The sequence below is a fragment of the Prosopis cineraria genome, unplaced genomic scaffold (assembly GCF_029017545.1).
Source record: "Prosopis cineraria cultivar Desert tree isolate PC_DT_omini unplaced genomic scaffold, ASM2901754v1 PC1, whole genome shotgun sequence".
NCBI lineage: Eukaryota > Viridiplantae > Streptophyta > Magnoliopsida > Fabales > Fabaceae > Prosopis > Prosopis cineraria.
The window spans coordinates 2,179,978-2,201,325 of record NW_026555332.1 but is presented as its reverse complement, the minus strand read 5'-3'; the positions used below and the strand labels follow the sequence as shown (position 1 = coordinate 2,201,325).

Sequence of the window (21,348 nt, the reverse complement as noted above, 5' to 3'; positions counted from 1 at the left end):
TATATATTTAAAGTATTTATTTTTAATTAAATTAAGACATGTCGATGTTTTATAAGTTATTTATTTCATAACAAATCCTTATTAATAATATTATTAATACATTAAAATACACATGTTTTAAGTTAATTAGATAAAAATATATTAAGCATATAAGGTTAAATATATAAATTATTTATCCAATATCTTATAATAAGATCTTTATTATTCTTTATAATTCCATAAAGTAGATAATTTTGGGAGAACTCGTACTAAATAATCTTAAGAGCCTCAAGAAAATCTGAATAGATAATAATTTGATTGGGCTTGGCATTCTAACACAAATTGAAGCCTTTAAAGATGGTTATAAATTTCACTGCAGTACAAGAATGATAGTTAAGGTATTTTTTAAAGCTCTTTATTCAATTTCTTTAATAATCCAAATGTAACCACCACAAGAAACAGAACCATTAGTATAATTAATAATCTTCTTCTAAGAGGTTCACATTGCTGCCTAGTCCAGCACACGGTATTACGCAATTGAAGTTGAAGCTGTGGGAGGAAGCCCTCAAAATGAATGGCAAAAATAAATAAATAATTTTTTATCTAAAGAATTAACGTTTTTCCATTACTATTAATTCAAAATTTAAACAACCTAATACGCTAATTTTTTTTTATTTTTATTCATTATATTTATTAATCTAAATCTTTCCATAAAGCTATCATTCACTCAATATAAAATGTATTGATAATAAAAAATAAAAAATATACTCATCTATTAATAAATATAAGGCATTTTTAACCGAATCTCTCCCTAATAGAGTAGTTACCTAATTTTGAACTAAACATATTTTTTTTATATTTTACTCCTATTAAACACCCTATAATAAATATAAAGTTATATCAATAGGGACACTTAAAAAAAAATAATTGATACCTTAAAAAATTAAAAATATTTTATATTTTTAAACATTCAACTCTTAAAAAATGTCTTATATTTTTAAATAAAAATATATATATTTTTAATAAAAATAAAATTTTATGGGTATGGGGAGAATTTTTTTAAAAAAATTATTTTTGTTTTCGACAGGAATAAACAAAAAATATAGAGTAGGATGTTGACTTTGGGTACATGTCAGACAAGCAAATTACTGACAGGGCTTCAGTCAAAATCAAAATTGACTACCGCAGTGTCTGCGTGTGGCTTATAGTCCAATACTCAATTTTCCATTCCTTCCATCATTGATTTAACTCCTAAAACTGTGAGCCGCATCATTTGTTGTCGCAGCATAATTACTCGTTCAACTAAATTAGTTGCCTGCATTCAATACTCAATTTCATCATCACCACCCTCCACTTTTGGTCAACTTCTCACTTTTTCCACTCGAAATTCTTGACAGTCATTTTATGGTTGTACAGTACTTATTTCAACTCTTCAAAACTTTTGACTATAATCTTCCCATCGATCTATAATTTCAGACGAGACAGAGCCTAGACATGATTTCTTTATAATATAAAGATATAAAAGTACCCATTTGCATTGAGTACTCATCAGATATGCATGCTCATCGGGAACAATCATGTCCCTCATTTCAATATTTTTAATATTTCAATCCAAATTAATTCATATCGTTTATTTAAATTAATTTTTAAATATTTTTAATATATATTTATTAATATAAAAATTTTAAAATTTAATAAATATGTTTATTATCAATTTGATTCGTATAAATTTAATTTAAAAGTTTATTTAATATTAAAAAAATTTATTTTTATAATTTAACTATTTAGACAGGCTCTGGATAGTGCACATATTAAAAAATTTATAAATTTTATAAATTAACCATTTAAAATATACTGTAAATAGCTCATATTTTAATATTAAATTTTTTATATTTTTTATTTTAATAAATATAATACTAAAATATTTAAAAATTAATTTAAATGAATGGCAGAGATCAATTTGGGTTGAAATGAAGGGCCAAGGTTCCTAACCCTAATGAGCTTCAATGCTCATCACAATAATAAGCACTGAATGCGGATGCATAAAAGTACAATTATAATTTGTAAAATCAAAGTTTAATACTACACTTCAAAATGAGTAAAAGATAAAAAAAAAAAAGGTTAAGGATTAACTTTACCCTTTAAATATATACGAAGGATTACTAGAGATTTTAAACTTAATTTGAGGTCATTTTTAGTGGAGATTCTAAACGTCCTTTAGTTTGGGTCTTCCTTTTAAAATTTTTTAATATTTTTTATCATCAAATATTACTTATGGTCCCAAGTTACTTTTTTTATATATATTTTTATCCTCTCTCTCTCCCTCCCTCTCTCCCCCTCCCTTTGCAGCTCCTGACTTATCTTCATCATAATAATGTTTTCATTTCTCTCTCCCTCTCTCCTCTCTCTCCTTCTCTGCCAACATCTTCACCGACTTCTCTTCCTTCCTCATATTCAACAGCCACACACTCTCTCTCTCTTCCCACCTTCTTTAGTTTGAAAAAACTCCCAACTACGTATGCTCTTCCACTCTTCACCATCTATTCAATATCAAGTCTAGTATTAGCTAGATACTGTAAAGAGCTAATTAACTTCTTGTATGAAACACTCTTCGACAGTGAGAAGATGACTGTCAAGTTTGGACAATGTGCGGCTAGTAGCTAAAGGAGTCTTGCTTGTTGATACATGACTCATATTCCATTGAGTGAGCAAACAATTAATATATTTGCATTGATTCAATAAAAAACCAATCAAATCACAAGTAATCTCAATGCCTAAGAAATAATGAATGGATCCAAATCTTTTAGAGAAAAGATCTGATTCAACTGATGAATAAACTTATGCGCACTCTTAGTATTGCTTCCAGTAACCAAGATATCGTCAACATAAATAAGAATTAGAAGGAGTTGATCATTGGTTTGAAAATAAAACAATGAAGCATCACTCTTGCTATGCTTGAACTTTCATGACAGCAAAGTGACATGAAGTCGATCAAACCAAGCTCGAGGAGCTTGCTTTAAACCATAGAGAGCTTTCTTCAGCAGCGAAAAACATGTGATGGCTGTGATGAATCAACAAAACCTTCAGGTTGATTCATATATACTACTGTTTTAGTGAGATACCTATTCAAAAAGGTATTATTGACGTCAAGCTATCTCACATCCCAATTTCTGAAAGCTGCTAGAGTAAGAACAACACAAATGGTTAAAGGCTTTATAACTGGACTGAAGGTTTCTCCATAATCAACACTTGGAGCTTGCAAATCTTTTAGCAACAAGACATGCTTTATAACAATCAACCATATTATATGGCTTAAGTTTGGTTTTAAAAATCCATCGACACCCAACTAAATTCTGAGAAAGATGAGCAGGTACCAGATCTCACGTGTGATTTTTAATAAGAGCATTATATTCTGCTGTCATTACATCCTTCTAATGCAGTAAAGTCAATGCAGTGTTGACAAATGTAGTGTAATTCGTAAGCACCGTGGATCTTACTAGGCAAAAACCATAAATGGTTTCTTGGGCTTAAAAATTTCACTTTTGGAATGAGTCACCATCTGACGACTGTTTGAACAAGTAGATTGCATAGGTTGTGTGGACTCACGAATTAATAAAACTGATTTTGAATGTGATAGACTAAAGGAAGAAAAGGACTAAGCATCATCATTACCTGAATAAAGTAATGGGCTTGCCAATACCAGGCAGTGTTCATCATCAGTGGTTGAAGAAAGTAATAGGCTTAATAAGTTGATTGGGCCTGATGACATCAAACCTCCAGGTGAGGACACAGTAGATGACACCATTTGAGTTAATAAGGCTCCATGTTTATATCGTCACCATCTTTATGTCACATGGGACTATTCAACTATGTGTCTAAATTTGAAGAAGATTCAGCAGAACAGAGCATAGAAGAAGGAAGCCAATCAAATAAGGTTAACTCTATAAGAGGCTGAGAATTATTTGATTTTTGAGAGCCTGCAAAAGAAAACACATTTTCATTAAAAATAACATGCCATGAAATATAGATCTAGCATGAAAGATTCAGACATTTATATCCTTTGTATGAAGGACTAGAACCCAAATAGGTACAACGTTCACTTCTAAATGCTATTTTATGTTTATTATAGGCCTTAAACATGGAAAACAGGCATGCCCAAGATTTTAAGCCTCCATAATTTAGTGTAGTAGAAAACAAAGTCTTAAAAGGAGAAGTATTATCCAATACCGGTGTAGGCAGACGATTTATGACATATACAACATTCATCAAAGCTTTTCACCAATAGCATAATGGCATTGATGCCTAAGCTAACAAGTCAAACCTATCTCCACAATATGACGATGCTTTTGCTCAACATGACCATTTTGTTCAGATGTGTGAGGATAAGGATGTTGAAATTGAATACCAGACCCTAATAAAACAATAGAAAAACTTGGAAATTCTCCACCCTAATCACTTTGTAAAACTTTAGTTTTTTTATCAAATTGATTTTCAGTCATCTTTTTAAATTGAACAAAAGCAGATAATGCTTCACCCTTAGACCGAAGAGGATATAACCAAGTGAATTTGCTAAAATCATCCACAAAATTGATGTAATTTTAAAACTAGATTTCAAATTAATTGGTGCTAGTCCTTATAAGTCGGTAAATATTAAATCAAGAGGTGCTTTTGATTGAGACTCAGAGACAAGAAAAGGGAGTTTGTGCATCTTGCCATATTGACATGCATCACAAAAAGTAAATTGTTCATTATTGTCAAATGAAATATATACTTCTTTAAAGCATGTTTGACAGTGGTCAAGGAAGTATGTCCTAATCGTCTATGTCATGTATCAATGGCTAAAAATAAAGCAACTGAGTCTACTGAGCTTTGATTATTTGCATCTGTATCAAATTGAAAAATTTGATAGACTTGAGGCATCCCTTCACCTTTGTACAGACCATCACACCTTTGACCTTTAAGCAGAACGTGCCCCGTTCTCGAATCCTTAACAACACAACAATCAGAGTAGAATTGAATTAGCACATCATTATCCAAAATTAACTTTGAAACACTCAGTAGATTTTTCTTAATAGTAGGAACAATTAAAATGTCGTTCAATAAAATTTTTGAGTCAGATCCACAGTTAAAATGCCTTGATGTGTGTCCATGAATTTTCAAACCAGTGCCATTTCTAACTGTTAATGTACCTAAAGAAGGTCCATGTTCAATGCCAATACCATGTAAATTAGTTACATGATTTGATGCACCACTGTCAATATACCACGCAAGATCTTGTATTGTTTCTGCTGATGTAAAATAAGCTGACATATCCTTTGAGTCACTATCTCTAGGAACAAAAGTTTTGTCATATCAATAATAATAGTCACGAACCAAATGTCTTGGTCTCCTACATAACTGACACTCTGATTTGTTATTGTTAGTACGTCTAGAATGATGACGACCTCGATTGCTACGTCCTCTACCATGCTAAGGTGATCGAGTATCACAGAATCCAGAAGAGCCTAAAGAACCACTAAGAGCAGAACAGTCAGTTTGAAAACCAAGAGCAGTAAATGAATTACTTACATTGGTAACACTATTCAAGTGTTCAAGATGCTTTTCATATGTCAGCAACGAAGACTTAAGCTCTATTCAGGACAAGTTATCTTTATCTACAAGATGAACAACAATAAGTGTATATTTTGTATCGAGTCCAACAAATGTTTGCATGATGAGATCTAATAAAGCAATTAAGATGCCCTGCTAGTGCCATATCATCTAAAATAACTTTCATCTTCCCTAAATAAGACTCAATGGATTATGAGCTTTTGTGAGTACATTGAAACTCATTCTTCATCAATGCAACATAACTTTTAAATTTATTATATAGGAGCATATTTTGAAAGTCTACAAACTTTTATTCTTTGTACCTTTTTTGCATTGATATTAATGAAGTTGATAGAAATGACTTATAAAAAAGATTAAAAGGGTACATAAGTAGTGCAAGCATGGGTGGAGCTACTTGCAATTGAGGGGGCACATGCACCCCTCAACTGGGGAAAAATAACACGCATAGAGTATGAGTTTTGATATTTTGTATTTTGTACTCTCTTTTTCTTATACTTTGCACTTCCTTATTTTAATATTAAACTTTAAATCCATTTCAATTTTATTTTTTATAGCTTGAATCTAAAATTTAATTTTTTTAACTCAAAGCCCAATAAATATTAGTCTATAATTTCATTATATCTAAATATCAATATTATTTATTAATCCTTTAAAAAATAGAAAAAAATCTAATTTAACCAAATTAAAGTCAAGTCATCTTCATCCCAAATGCTAGTTAGACACTAGGAAACAAAAAAAATAATGAAAAATAAACTTATTGAATATTTTTTTTTATTAACTCACTGTATTTGCAAGATTGAATTAAAAAATAAAAAATAAAAAAATATTTGAAAGAGACGAAAAATTGTGTGTTGAAAATCCTAACTCTCAGTGTCCTTGTGAACCGGGGATCCTAACTCTGCCGCTAAGTGCAAGAGCATTTAATTTACCAATATCCATGCGCCTTCATTCAACTGTCTCCGTCAAGGAAATACAAAACTAGTACTACAAATTATTACAAGCCCAGCACAATCTTCTACCTTCACGTTTGCAGTAAAAAAACGATAGAGTGTTGCATTTGGACACGGTGCTCATCACTGATGAGCATGGAATATCATGGGCTCAACATTTGGATTTTGGGAGCATTTGAACGGCTCAGATTTTTTAAATTTTATTTATATTTATTATTAAAAAAATTATAAAATTTAATAAATTTATCTTATCATTAATCGGAATAATATAAATTTAACTCAAATGATCTAATTAATATTAATTTTTTTATAATTTTTATAAATTGATTGATTGAGATGTTTTGTTCAATTTAGATTTAATAATAAAATTCCTTATAATTTCTATAAATTTTTATTTAAGTAAATTAATATTAAAAATAAAAATAAAGATAATCTCCAAACCATATCTTTAAATAATTAAGAAAAAAGTTACTCTCTCCGTTTAAAAATATAAGACATTTTTAATCGAATCTCACCTCCTAATAAAATAGTTACTTACTTTCCAACTAATCCTATTTTTTTCATATTTATTCATATTAAAACACTTTACAATAAATATAAAGTCACTATCAATAAGGACACTTTTAAAAAAAGATAATGATTACATCTCGAAAAACTAAAAATACCTTACATTTTTGAACATCCAACTCCTCAAAAATACTACAAAACAATCTATTTATAAAAATTATAAAAATATTAATATTAAATTCGTTGTGAAAGTCTTAGACTGAGTGCTCAGCTGATAGATCCACAACCACCCGTGTCTGTTCAGCATTCAGGTGGCACACCTAGAAAGTGGCTTTAATTAATCTCACCTGCAATTTCAAGCTCCTTCCATTTTTATACCCTTCCCTTTACTTCACCATCCATCTCTTCCTCCCCTTTCTTCATCACCTTTTCAAAAATGGCACTCTTCTCTTTTTTAACTTCTCTTTCTTCCTCCTCCAACCACCTCATCTTCACCCTCCTGGCTTTCCTCTTTTCAGGCCTCATTTTCTTGCTCACCCACAAATCCAAATCCAAAAGGCTGTGTCTCCCTCCAGGACCCCTGGATGGCCTATTGTTGGAAATCTTTTTCAAGTGGCTCGTTCTGGGAAGCCCTTCTTTGAATATGTTGACGAACTCAGACCAAAGTATGGGCCAATCTTCACTCTCAAGATGGGCACAAGAACAATGATCATCCTCACTGATGCCAAGTTGGCTCATCAAGCTCTGATTGAAAAGGGTCAAGTTTATGCCACTAGGCCTCCCGAGAACCCTACCAGGAACATCTTCAGTGCCAACAAATTCACTGTGAATGCAGCAGTTTATGGCCCAGTTTGGAGGTCGCTCAGAAAAAACATGGTCCAGAACATGCTCAGCTCAAGCAGGATCAGAGAGTTTCGAGGTGTGAGGGATAACGCAATGGACAGACTCATCAATAGGCTTAAAGCCGAAGCAGAGGCCAACGATGGGGTTGTTTGGGTTCTCAAAAATGCAAGGTTCGCTGTCTTTTGCATACTCGTAGCTATGTGTTTTGGACTCGAAATGGATGAAGAAACAATAGAGAAAATAGATCAAGTCATGAAATCCGTCCTCATCACTTTGGACCCCAGAATCGATGATTTCTTACCAATTCTGAGCCCCTTCTTCTCAAAACAGAGGAAGAAGGCTTTGAGCGTTCGAAAGGAACAGATTGAGTTCCTAGTCCCAATCATTGAACAACGAAGAAGAGCAATCCAAAACCCAGGTTCGGACCACACAGCGACGTCGTTTTCCTACCTAGACACCCTCTTCGATCTCAAAGTCGAAGGAAGGAAATCCGGGCCTAATAACGCAGAGTTAGTCTCTCTCTGCTCAGAATTCCTCAACGGCGGCACAGACACCACCGCAACCGCCGTTGAATGGGGGATCGCACGGCTCATTGCGAACCCACAAATTCAACAAAAACTGTTCGACGAAATTACGCACACAGTTGGATCAAAAAAGGTTGATGAAAAAGACGTCGAGAAAATGCCATACCTGCAAGCCGTAGTAAAAGAAATCTTACGCAAGCATCCTCCCACGTTCTTCACTCTCACGCACGCAGTCACAGAGCCAACAACACTCGCAGGATACGACATCCCTACCGACGCAAACATTGAGATCTTCACTCCAGCCATTGGAGAGGATCCGAAGCTGTGGTCGAACCCGGAGAAATTCGACCCGGACAGGTTCATCACCGGCGGCGAAGACGCCGACATAACAGGGGTGACCGGAGTGAAAATGATGCCGTTCGGAGTGGGAAGAAGGATATGCCCGGGATTGGGTATGGGGACGGTACATATTCACCTGATGATGGCGAGGATGGTGCAGGAATTTGAGTGGGAAGCGTATCCGCCGGAGAAGATGGTGGATTTCACGGGAAATGGGAATTCACCGTGGTGATGAAGGAGAGCCTCAGAGCTAAGATCAAGCCCCGAACCTGAAAGATGTTATTTTACGTGTCATGATTTATCCTTCGTTTGTGGATTTTCTTTGAAAAAATACAATTTCATTTCAATATTCCATCTGATATAATATTTACTATATATATATATATATATATTGTTTATTGCTCCTTTTTATTCAGAAATCATAAGAGCTCTTTTGTTTTTTTAAAGACACCAATGTATTTTAATTTTAAATAATTCTAAAGGCATGTGCTCTTTTTTTAACAACAGTTTATTTTTAATGCGGATCAGTTAAATAATTAAATTTTTGGTTAATATCTCCTCGTTATGTTTTAGTTGTGCAAGTAACTAAAATTATTGTGCTTAGAATTTGTAAACTAGCTCATTGCAATGCGTTGCACGGATGAAAAATTATATTTACTTTTAATGCATAAATAAGACAATATTTGTCCATTTTAAGAGTGGAGTTTTTTGTCCCCTATTTTGGTTTGATGTGATTATATAATACTAATATTTATTCATTGTAGAATATATAAACTATCAAGAGCTTAGTTTAATGAAAGAGGTTAGTTTTTCAATATAATGAATTAAAATTTAATTTTTTTATTATAAAAGGTCTCAATTTAGTATTTAATTGTGCTTCAAAATAAACTACTTTTAATAAAAAACGCATATAATTAAATAATAAAAAATATGAAATATATTATTATTAAAAATTAATATCATCGCTCTGTATTACATGAAACGTTGATAACTCTACTATGATATTTGAAATTATGTTAATAAAATTGCCTGGAAGGAAAAATTTCATTCCATGGCAATATTATTCCATGAAAACATTCTATCAAAGCTTGGAGAGAATGTTATTATGTTGTGGTTGGAAGAAGAGTGAGATGAGAACATATAATATTATGTTAAAATATGTTGTAACGTTATTATACTTTTTTGTGTTGGAGTTGGGAATCTAAAAAATAACACATTATAATTTAAAACTTTAATACGTTAAAATTTGTTTGATCTGGAAAATATTTTTTATGAAAATGAAAATAGGGGAACTTTTTTTTTTAAAAAAAATTGTTATATTAAATTAAATTTTGTTCGGTACCCAAGCGGCCAAGACAGCATTGTTGCAGTTGATAATGGCGTAAGTTCACATTTTAATGTTGGGCTTTGGTTGACTCGCCTGGTATGGCAATCTGGGTCCACCTTCTTGATTAAATTGATAAACTGGTAAACTGATAAATTAATATTTTAACTGATTTAATAGAAAGATTTGTTTATGATCATCTTGATCACAGTTCGCCTATAATTTTAATTATTAACTTTTGAATTAATACATTAATTAATTTAATAATTTGTTCAATTTTTAGTCCTTTGTTGTCTGCTCGCCCACACCTTGGTAATCATAAGTAATATATGTATGTATGTATATCCAATTGATTTTTGATATAAGATAGACTTTGAAAGATTTTGTCCTTATATAAGGTAAAGTTAGAATAATTCATATTATTTTTTAATTTTATCTCTTGTTTATTATTTATTGTTTGAATATTTAGGCAACAATTTATTACTATAGTTTAATTATAGAGAAGGTCAAAATTGAAAAATTATATAGTATATATAAATATACTTAAATAATTTTAAAAATATAACTATTGTTTCTCAACAAACATGAAATTAGTTATGTTAAAAACTGTGACAAGTATATATTCCTTGGTTTTTATTTATAAGGTATAGAGAAAAGATTAATTTTGATTCTATTTATAAAGCATTTCACTATTTTTATATTTATTTTTATTATTTTTATCCTTATTAAATATTAAAAAAATTATTAAAATAATTTTTTATTCTTATTAAGAGCAAAAGTAAAAGTTTATTAAATTGTAAGTCATAGTTAATAAATTTTAAATTTTTTATTATAATAAAATATGTTAAAAGTGATTTATAAATAAAATATAAATAAATAGTAATTATTAAGAATATCAATCCACATATTGTGGCCATTGGTGAAAGTTTCCTAGAGGGGAGGGCAGTTGGAATTTTGAAAAGCATGTAAGGGTATTATAGACCTTGCACAGATCATTCTTGGAGCCGTCCTCAATTTCAAAATAATAAACTAAATATTTCTGCATTGGAATATCATCTGTGTCCTTCATTAATTTGGTGAATTGAATGCAACATTTTTTTATATTAAAGTAGTATGCGTGGTGTCTCTCAAGTCCTGACGGCTGAATATGAATGGCTAAAGTTGTATGTAATTTCTTCATTTGCTTCTTTGTACATACAAACAATTTGTGATTTTTTTAATAACAAGGGATGACAAGAAACTGAATGACAGTACTAATGGCTTGTACCAAGATTGCATCTAAGCCTGAGGGAGGGGAATAAAAAGGGTGAAATTCATTAGCACGGGAAAGAGCCATCTTGGTAAGCATGTCAATAGCTTCATTTACATCTCTTGAAATACTCTAATTGTGCACTACATATTCTTGAGCCAAAGTACTTGAATTTCAGCAATTTAATCCAGCATCGAGGCGATCTCATGGTGTTCTACTATGTATTACATCAATCGCTTCCAGAGAGTCAAACTTTAGGATAAGCTTCCTATAGCCAAGATCTTAAGCCAAATTAAGGCCCTATGTGAAATGTTCTCAGAAACTAAACACCATTAACAATTCAAAATCATGATAATGAGAGATTAATTCATAATAGATTACTAAGTTGTGATTTATGAAAAGTAGGGTTTTCAAGTTTTTTAATTTGAAAGAGTTAAAACCATTCATAACTCTTAAATCAAAGTCCAAATAAGTTACAGAAGCATGTGATACCTCAAAGGAGTGAAAGGAATTAAAAACAATTGAAAAACATTAAGTATGCTGAAAAAACAGATCAATGCGCCGCGATTCGTGCATATTGTGTTTGCATCTTGTTACTTTTGTACCACACGTCGTGGTGTGTTACACATTTTTGACAGCAAAATCAGACAACTTTTAGCGTGTCTACTTCTCCGCCTGACGTCCGAATGATGTGATCTAGGTATCTACAGAAAGCTCTTTTCACAAACTAGCTAATGTCATGAGTTTTACTTCCAAATATATTAGACCAGAAAGTTGGACACCCAACCTAGTTTTTACAACTTTTTACAAACAAAAAGGTGTCAAGATCCAAAACAAGTGTCAAAAACTATTCCTAACCACTTAGACCATATCCATTAAATTTAAGACTATCAGTGCAATACATCACATGCACTCGAATACCAGTATAGCACAAAATCACTCCTCAACCCCTTTAATACTGAAAATAGAAGGGGGAGGTAATTTAATTGCATTGCCTCATAAATCAATCATATATATTCAAAACAACATTTCTACACTTACACTGGTATTTTAGCCCTATCAACATGTGTAACTTATCATACATAATTACTCAAGGCCCAAAATACAATCCAGAGGTTTAAAACAACTATATAGTGCAAGTTTAAACAAAATGCAACCTAAATTGGCAATAATATTCTATTATACAAAATAATTAGCTTAACATAGAGGTATATAATAGGAATGTACTAATTCCTAAGCCTTTTGAGCTTTTTCCCTCTCTGTATCAGAGCTAGAGCCCATAACATGTTAAATAAAAGAGGTGAGTCTAGCCACTCAGTAATCAAGGTAAAATTTACCCTATGCAATTATATATCAATTGAAATTAAACACATGCATAGAAAATAAAGTTCTTAAAACATGCTTAAACACATATCATAACTTGTCATTCCAATTAACACATTTTTATCTCATAATACTAAGTACATTGTCATAAGACACACAGACATGTGACCATGAACTGATATATTAACATGATTTGCCACAACTTAATCACGTAACACGTTATAGGTTTACATAGGCAATAATCAACCATCCTTGTTTCCTCCGGCTAAAACCGTAGACTGTAACACTAAATAGGGTTTTATCTGTGTGACTGGACTACCCAAACTCACCAATCATGAGGTGTAAACCAGTTAAAGATCACATGACTCACTCTCGGATCATGGCTTCCCCTACTCTCGAATCTCTGAGATGTTGTATATCCTAAGCTAATCTCCTCGATAAACTCATAGAGATAGCTAGATTCTAATCTCTCAACAAACTATGGGATAAAGTTATACCCCATATATCGGAAGACAGCTTAAATATCATATGAATTTTAACTACTCTCAATCCTTAAGCGGACTCCTACCCATTGATCATGCCATATACGATGCTCACTATTTTTACAATCTCAATTTTCATTATTAAGACGTTGGGTTCACATAAATTTGCTACCCAAGTGAGCATCCAAATCATTTTTACCTATATCACATAAATTCATCCACACACACAATTATCACATTTCCTCATCTCAAATCATTTACATGTTCATGGTTAAAAAAGTCTTTTTTTTGCTTTTCTCACATTTCAAATTAATTATAACATTATACACAAACATATCTCAAACATTTATCAAGACTAATAACATGCTTTCACATCGAAATTTAATTCATACATATAACATTCACAATCACAACCAACAATCAATTAACATATAACTATTCAAAATAGGTTCCCTCGATTACTTTAAACCTTTGATATATTAAAGGTTTGTCCCTTAATATTCTAAGCTTCTGAGCCATAATGGTGTATAAGAGCTCAATTTATATGTAGCCAATTTTAAATTTCATTATCAATATCAAGCACATAATTTCCGCTTTCATTATCCACTTCTACAATACCTAACATTCATAAGTTTAACTCTTAGACTTACCTATTAGATTTATTAACTTTCTTTAGTTCACAATAACATCAATGAGCTATTAGACTCTTATTAATGGCATTATAACTCTTCCAACAAACCTCATTAACGCTAAATTCATATAATAATGAGGCCAAACAATCAAAAGTATCAAACTTAATATATAGACTGAAAATCATCTACCATTGTCAAACCCTAACTAAAAACTCCATAAATGTGAAAGAGAATGGGAGATTAAGGGGTATGATACTTACCTTTGGTGTTTTTAACTTCCAAAATGTCCTAAATATCACCTTAATACGAACCCTTGCACAACTTCTTGTTGTCTTCTTCATTTCCTTTTCCTTACTTTCTATTTTTTTGCTTCAGTTTGTGACTATTAATCTTCAAAGAGGACCCCTTCTCTTTTCAATTGTGTCTATGCACCGCGGCGAACGTTTTTGACGACACGACATGTGGCACAACAACACCTCATCTTTGCTTTCTTCTCCTTCCAATGATTGGTTGGCCCAACTTCACACAAGACCCATAAATTAAGGCCGTAACACAACCAAAATTAATTATTAGACCTCTATAGCCACACATCATATCAATTTTCTTAATTATCATGGTTAAGCTTAATTAATGTGGGGATTAAAATTTGATATGTTACACTATATATAAGCCCACAATTTAGCAAAAAGCGAATTTCCATCATTCATTTTGTAAAGAAAGCTTTCTCTAATCGTGCCTGTAGAGTCACAAAATAATCCTCACATCTAGAGTTGCTATGTGAGTGGGAGAAAGCACCATCCACATTAAACTTTAACTAATTGTCTATCGATAGACTTCAGGCCCCATCAAGAATAGGTCCATCTTGTTTCTCTCCATACAGTACCTTGAGCTTTCTTCAGCACTCCATAAAGGTATTCATAATAGCTAAGATCTAAGAATTAATAGCAACATTAGTAGTAGCTTTATTTTGAAAAATTATCTCATTCATTCTTTGCCAAAGCAACTAACACACTATAGAGAAGTAGGAATTTCATGGAGCTCCGCACTGAGCTTGCTGAGATTGCACATTTAATCTAATCCACTCCTTAAGCTCTACTCCAAAGCAAGCTTGTATGTCCTTGGGATCAATAGTCTCCAACCAAAATCTTTTTGTATTTGGACACTCATGTAGCTTATGTGTGATATCCTTTACAGCATCCTTGCAAATCTCACATTAGTCATCTACATGCATCCCTCACTTTTTAAATTTATTGGAGTGCTCACCAAGGGATTTGGATCCTCTCCACACACTCCTCAATATATCTCTTTCAAGAACAACATGTTGAAAAATAGTCATCAATTGTCATCCCATCAACTCTTCTAGCCCTTTTTCAAGGCCAATAAATAATAAACTTAATTTAGGGGGAATAAAATTTAGGTTGTAAAAGATCAGTTTTATGACAATTACTATCCCCGTCCCTTATATAGAGTATTTTATAAAAACTTATTTTATCCTTAAATTTAAGAGTTGTTATGATATTTTTAAGTAGTTAAACAATTTTACCATTGTCTTGAAAAGAGAAGAGATATTAATTATATACTTTACTCACTACTATTATGATATCAATTCTGACATTATTAAAAATAAAATTAAAAAAATTATTTTAATGTTATGTGATTTCAATTAAATAATAAAATTTTATTAGTATGTGAAATTTAAATAAAAACACTTTATATATAAAGATATAGAGAGTATGTCCAAAAAATTTTGAATGAAAAATTAGTTGTAAATATAAATTCAAATAATTATAAATATAAATATGAAAATTTCAATTGTAACTCATTAGAATATGTAAAACTCGGAGAAGGTAAGCTCCACTTATATGGGCTTAGACTTAGAAGTCTTGTCACCTCAAATATAGCATTTTTTTTTTTTAAGCTTGATGCTTACTAATTAAATTTGGGGCTAGGTACAAAAGCTCTTTTAAATTAAAAATTCTGCAAAGAACAATTAAATAGATAGCTTGACACTTGACAAGTCGAACTTGTATTCACGACTTTATTAGTTTACAATTATTTAAATCTAAATTAGCAACAGATCTATTAGTGAAAGACTTTATGGGATGACTATTATAAAATGATGTTTGAGGATCCAAGTAAGATAGTTGCTTTGTTTGCTTGTTTTTCCATGTCTAATTTGTGGGGCATTAAATGTGCAAGAACGGCACTTGTGAAAGTAGGGCTCGGGAAGAGTGGGGAAGCAGTTGGAAGAAGTTATTGACCGCAACTGTCGCATTTATTATTAGAAAATAATAGATAAGTTTTTAACTTACATCTCAAGTTTTAAATTTTAATAATTTATAAATTTATCTTTTAATTTTATAATTTTATTATAATAAATTTATAACTTTTTTTTAATTTTATCATGTTAAAAATAAATAAATATTAAAATTTAAAACACAAATTATAAATTTATCACAAAAAATTATGAAATTAAGAGTCAAATTCATAAATTCTTAAAGTTTGAGATTTAAGACGTAAGTTAGCAATATCTTTGTCATTCTCCCTTACTATTATTATCATTTCAACTGTTCCAATTTTCCCTTCTTCACTCTTCTATCACATTCAGACGCGTCAACCTCCTCCATCATGTACTTCCACTATGCCACCGGAATTTTCCAACCATTATGGGATCAAATGGCGAACAAGATATGGCCTTTCATGTATTTTGGAATCCAAAGCTGAATTGGTGACATATTCAATTGCTACATCTTCACTCAGAGAGTAGCGTCAAGAGGATTTGATTCTTATAACACCACCCGCGCTGCTGGATTTACTTAAGGACGACTTTTTAAGGTTTTGCTATCATGAATAATTTGTCTCCTCCCACTTCTATTTATAAGTGTTTTTTAACATGTCTAACCAAAATTAAAAAAACTACTAAAATTTATTAATTTTATTTAAGTCTTTAATTTTGCCTGTTAGCTATACATATTTCTTCTCACTAAAATTTAATAGGTAAAAAAAAGAAAAACTTGTGATGATAAATTAATTGATATGATTTATAAATAGAATAAATTTTTTTTCTATCTTATAAATAGCACTGAAAAGATTACTAATAAGTCCAACATGAGAAGTGACATTAAATCTATTCTGCATGGTTTCCCATATTCACTAAGATAGCCAAAACTAAACATGATTCTATTTTTCATTTTTATACTAGATTAAAGCCAGCCACTTGGACAGGACACGAAACCCTTTTGAATATAAAAAGGGAGTCGGCATGTCTTTTCATAATCTGATCAGATCTTTTATACCATACTCTTTTAGTTTTATTTACAGAGTAAAAAAAATTATTAATTTTGATCTAATTTATATAACACTTCACTATTTTTTTATATTCATTATCTTTTTATCTTTATTATATGTTAAAAAAAGTCATAAAAATGTCCTTATCAAGGATAGTGGTAGAAACTTAATAAAGTTTAAAACAGAATTAAGATTTAAAATTTTTCTTAATTCTAATGAAATGTGAAAAAAATGACTTATAAATAGAATAAGAAAGGGTATTAAGTGTTTACAAATGTTGATACTAAAGTGGAAATACTCCGGCGCCCCCCCCCAAAAAAAAAAAAACCGAAAAAAGGAAGTGGAACTACAAAATTAATAATTTTAAAACCTAACTGTCATTAAATTCAGTTTTTGAGATTTAAGTGTCATTCCCCTACCAGTGAACAGCTCCATATAAAAGTCAGATGAATGAGAAAGAGAGGAATTACAACCCTTCAATGCAAACTAACATCCAATGTCTAGGAGGAAAAAGCAAGAAAGAAGACAGTGAGACAAGAAGAAAATCTCTACCAAATGTACAGTAAATTAATTGACAGTAAAAAGCAAGAAGCAGCCCCCAGCATCCAATTGCATTTTACTCCAACCATTTTGTATTCAGACCACATCAGCTTCCATTTGCATTTTACTGCAACCCTACCTCAATTTTGTGTTCAGACCACATTAGCTTAAGGGGATTATTGATGTGCTGTCTAAATGCTTCTTTCCTGTATCTTTCATGGACTGATCACCATGACTTATATTGGTGGCATTCTCTGTACCAACGGTTCCACCACCTTCAGGTGCAAAATGATCCTCTTGTACAGGGTTCACACCATGCATGTCCAGGTTTCTTGATGATAACTCATTATCATTAGCCATCATACAGTGAAAAGGATGAGTGGGAATAGATTCCACGCCAAAATTAGATTGAACAACGGCACTAAATAATGGCTGCATTACGCGCTTTCTCTCCGATGATTTGCGTAAAGAGATTCGACATACAGGGCATGTCGAATGCTGCTGCAGCCATAGGTCTATGCAGGTTGCATGGAAGAAGTGTCCACAATATGGGAGGATGCGCAGTACATCCTCACCTTGGTATTCAGAGAGACAAACTGTACATCTACAAATACAACAAATATAAATGTTCATAAGCAAGATATACTTATCTGAAAGGACAATATACACATATCAGTATCATTCAAAAATTGCCCCAATCTACAAAGTAATTTTTCACACGATGAACTTATAAGAAACTGTAGTGATCTCTAGACTCTAGTGTTTGTATAGATTACTTTTACAGGAGTAAAGGAGTCTAACCCACTGCCAAAGCCATGCTAGAAAATTGGAACAAGGTGATGACTGATGAGATATTCAATTAAAAAATACAGAACCATTAATCAGTGCAAACAAAAACGCCAAGAGAAAGAAATAAGTTATATCACGCAATCAGCACAAGTGCAGTAAGTGAACAGAAGAAGATTATAATATTAAACTGTGAAACACTGCTAAAGAACAATAGTCCTAATCCAGTTAGTGTAAACACACTATCTTCTGTCTATACCATGAGAAATAAAGGAACTAATAGACACTTTCTCTGAAAAGCATAACATAGAAAGCTTTTTCTCAGCTATTCAAGGAAAGAGCTCAGCATCACCTATGTAACCATTCTAGGCTCTCCAGTCTCCAGTATGCTAACCATACAAACGACCATAACAAAAATGGGCACTAATTAAGGGGGAAAAATCATTTCCGTCAAAATGGGGCCGAAAGAACATGGATTATTCTTCACATCCTTGGATCAAGTCACAACAAGGATAATATCTTCCAATTAAGGGAATAAGGCCATTTTGTAAATGCAAATATAGGAACATGTTAAATATTGCAGACTCGTATCTTCAAAATGACATGAATTGGAAGATAGGGCAATGGTGCACAGAACATTCACGAGACCGATGATGCTTATACCAAATACAACGAGTTCCTTTTTCCTAACTTCTTCAACTTGGGATTGTAAGATTACCCTGACTCTTTCCCAGCTTCACTAGAAATACTTTTATCAATAATTCAAATAGTAAAATGAATATCAAGTAATTTTCAAAAGTGTATTGACTTTTCCCTTGTATAACTGCAACTTCACAATGGACGCGGAAAGTGCAGGGAGAATCAAATGTATATAATCAGCCTTTTCATGTGGCAGAACCGCAGAAGACAGACATTGTCAATAGATTAACAAATTAACAAGGGACCAAACATATAGCATCTAAACTAATACCATAGAAGGCCATAAAACCAGGGAGTACATTTCATTTACTCGTACAAGTCCTTCATTGACCATGGCAATGTTCAGATTTGACTTCTTCATTACCAACTCCAGTCTCAATCTTTCTTATAGTAATTTTTTAAAACAATTAAATGACTAATGAGCAACGTAGATTCCAAGTCTGAAATCAACTTTTTTCCTGAATTTGGAACAAACTAAATAGGCATAAATCGGATCATCAAGCACCGAGCAATACTTTCCAAGTTAATATACACTCATCCACTATGCACCCCTCCTACATTAAAGAGAGAGCAGGAGGGGAAAAAGTTGGATGTTAAGATGATGATAATATTCCAAAAACAGAGAAATGAACGTACTGAGAATTTTCTGCAGCAGCAAAGCATCCATCACTGTACTTCTTCGTTGGGAAGTTCTCTACTGATGTGGGTTCAAGACCATGAAATCCCCGCTCCAGCTGAACACGGGAAGATGTTCAATGGGTAAAACCTCAGAACAAATGAAATGCACTAAATGGAAATAAAGCGCTGTTATGAAAGGGCAAATTCACAAAATGTGATTCAGTAACATAATTTTGTAAAATAATTGAACAATACAACTTAAGAAAATTTTTAACTAAGCTCCAAAGTTTGCGACTGTAAAATCTGTATTGCAAACAAAGAAAAAAGAGGTCGAAACAAGGAAAACTGACGTTTACCAGACTCAGATCGGATCTGGAAGCAATAAGGAGGGATCGGCGAGAAGCATTCAAGTGAATTCGAGCACATATAAGTCTAGTGCAAACGAAAACGATGAACATAGTGCTCATCGCAAATCCAATCACAGTCATCACCAAGTTAACCCAGAAGATATCATAACGACCAAAATTGCCCATACGAACAACCCAAATTCAAAATCGAAACGAAAACCAATGAAACCAAAAAAACTAACACATCCGAGCTCTCAGGCCGTCCATTGTCTGAAGAAATCAGACAAGAAATTCCAAATGATTGCGAAGAAATAGGCGTCGTGGTCGCCCCGGTGCCATGTTCTAGTGACACTCACAGGCGAGAGAAAACGGAGTAAACCAAGAAGGGGCTGTCAATCACAGAGAATCTTTATTTCCTGTTGAGAGGAAAGAAAGGAGGAATTGTAATTTTGGAATTTGGACTGTCGTATTGAATAGTGAAAATGAAAGGGGGAAGACGAGAGGCCATGGAAGTGAGAGAGTGAAGTGGATGGGACTGGGAGAGGACAGCGCTGGATTGGGAATACGGAGAAAGGTGTCATTTGATGGACGTGGATTTGAGATCTGAATGGCACGCTGAAATTAGGAAATCGCTGGATTTCTGGCGCTGAATCAAAGCATCGTACTCATGTCTTATCTGTGTCCCACGTGTTAAACTTTCCCACTTTTTCATTATTTGGAATGTCACATGCAAGAAGCGGACCTTTTTTATTTTTTCGTTGGTTACCCAAAATATTTCAATAGCCGACAACTCTGAAACTAATTACTCAAAAAATTTAGTAAACGTTATTTAAAGAGTTGTTTTCTATTTAATAATTTTTTTATACACTTCTTCAAAAAATAAATCTTCAAATAATATTTGAGAAGTTCAAACTATTATTATCTATAATGTTCACTTAATAAAGAACATGAACCTTAAAAAGTAATTCAAATCATATTTATATATTTTATCAAAATTAATAAATAGTTGGATTTTTTAAATTAATTTTTATCAAATATATAACTGAAAATTAAATACATACTTAATGTTTGAGAAGATTGTCCACAAAAAATAAATGCAAACAGTAATATACTTTTCTTGTCCAATAAAACACCTTCAACTATTTCAACGAAATCAAATAAAAAGATAATTAAATTATTAATTTTATTTGAAAATTAAAATAAACTTTTAATTTTATATTTATTTTAATAAAAAAATTTAAATTTATATTAAATTTCTTTTGTATTTTATGATTTCAAATAAATATAATATTTAAAAAAATATAATTA

At 31.9% G+C, this 21,348-nt stretch overlaps 2 protein-coding genes across 3 annotated transcripts; one reads left to right on the top strand and one right to left on the bottom strand.

Moving 5' to 3' along the window:
- The first annotated feature begins 7,359 nt into the window (after positions 1 to 7,359).
- LOC129291013 (cytochrome P450 77A3-like) lies at positions 7,360 to 9,036 on the top strand. Its single transcript, XM_054928104.1, is given in 2 exon segments — positions 7,360 to 7,624; positions 7,627 to 9,036. Coding segments are annotated over 2 exon segments (1,500 nt in total). The 5' UTR covers positions 7,360 to 7,482; the 3' UTR covers positions 8,985 to 9,036.
- An 8,372-nt stretch (positions 9,037 to 17,408) lies between these two features.
- Positions 17,409 to 20,641, bottom strand: LOC129309455 (E3 ubiquitin-protein ligase ATL9-like). 2 transcript variants are annotated; one of them, XM_054951042.1, is made up of 3 exons: positions 20,044 to 20,641; positions 19,712 to 19,809; positions 17,409 to 18,194 (listed from the first exon to the last, which is right to left on the bottom strand). In XM_054951042.1, the coding sequence occupies exons 1-3, from the start codon at positions 20,224 to 20,226 to the stop codon at positions 17,753 to 17,755; spliced, it is 723 nt and encodes a 240-aa protein (XP_054807017.1). In that variant the 5' UTR covers positions 20,227 to 20,641; the 3' UTR covers positions 17,409 to 17,752. The 2 variants fall into 2 exon arrangements, with proteins under 2 accessions (XP_054807017.1, XP_054807025.1); XM_054951050.1 differs by having other exon boundaries at positions 20,050 to 20,639.
- Between the last annotated feature and the right edge of the window lie 707 nt (positions 20,642 to 21,348).

Excerpts from the sequence above, each read along its gene's own strand:
- LOC129309455 (XM_054951042.1), bottom strand. The coding sequence starts at position 20,226 with ATGGGCAATTTTGGTCGTTATGATATCTTCTGGGTTAACTTGGTGATG. Across the intron at positions 19,810-20,043 it reads CCGATCTGAGTCTGGTAAAC|CTGGAGCGGGGATTTCATGG; the intron begins GTCAGTTTTCCT and ends TCCCGTGTTCAG. Across the intron at positions 18,195-19,711 it reads GCTGCTGCAGAAAATTCTCA|ATGTACAGTTTGTCTCTCTG; the intron begins GTACGTTCATTT and ends TTGTATTTGTAG.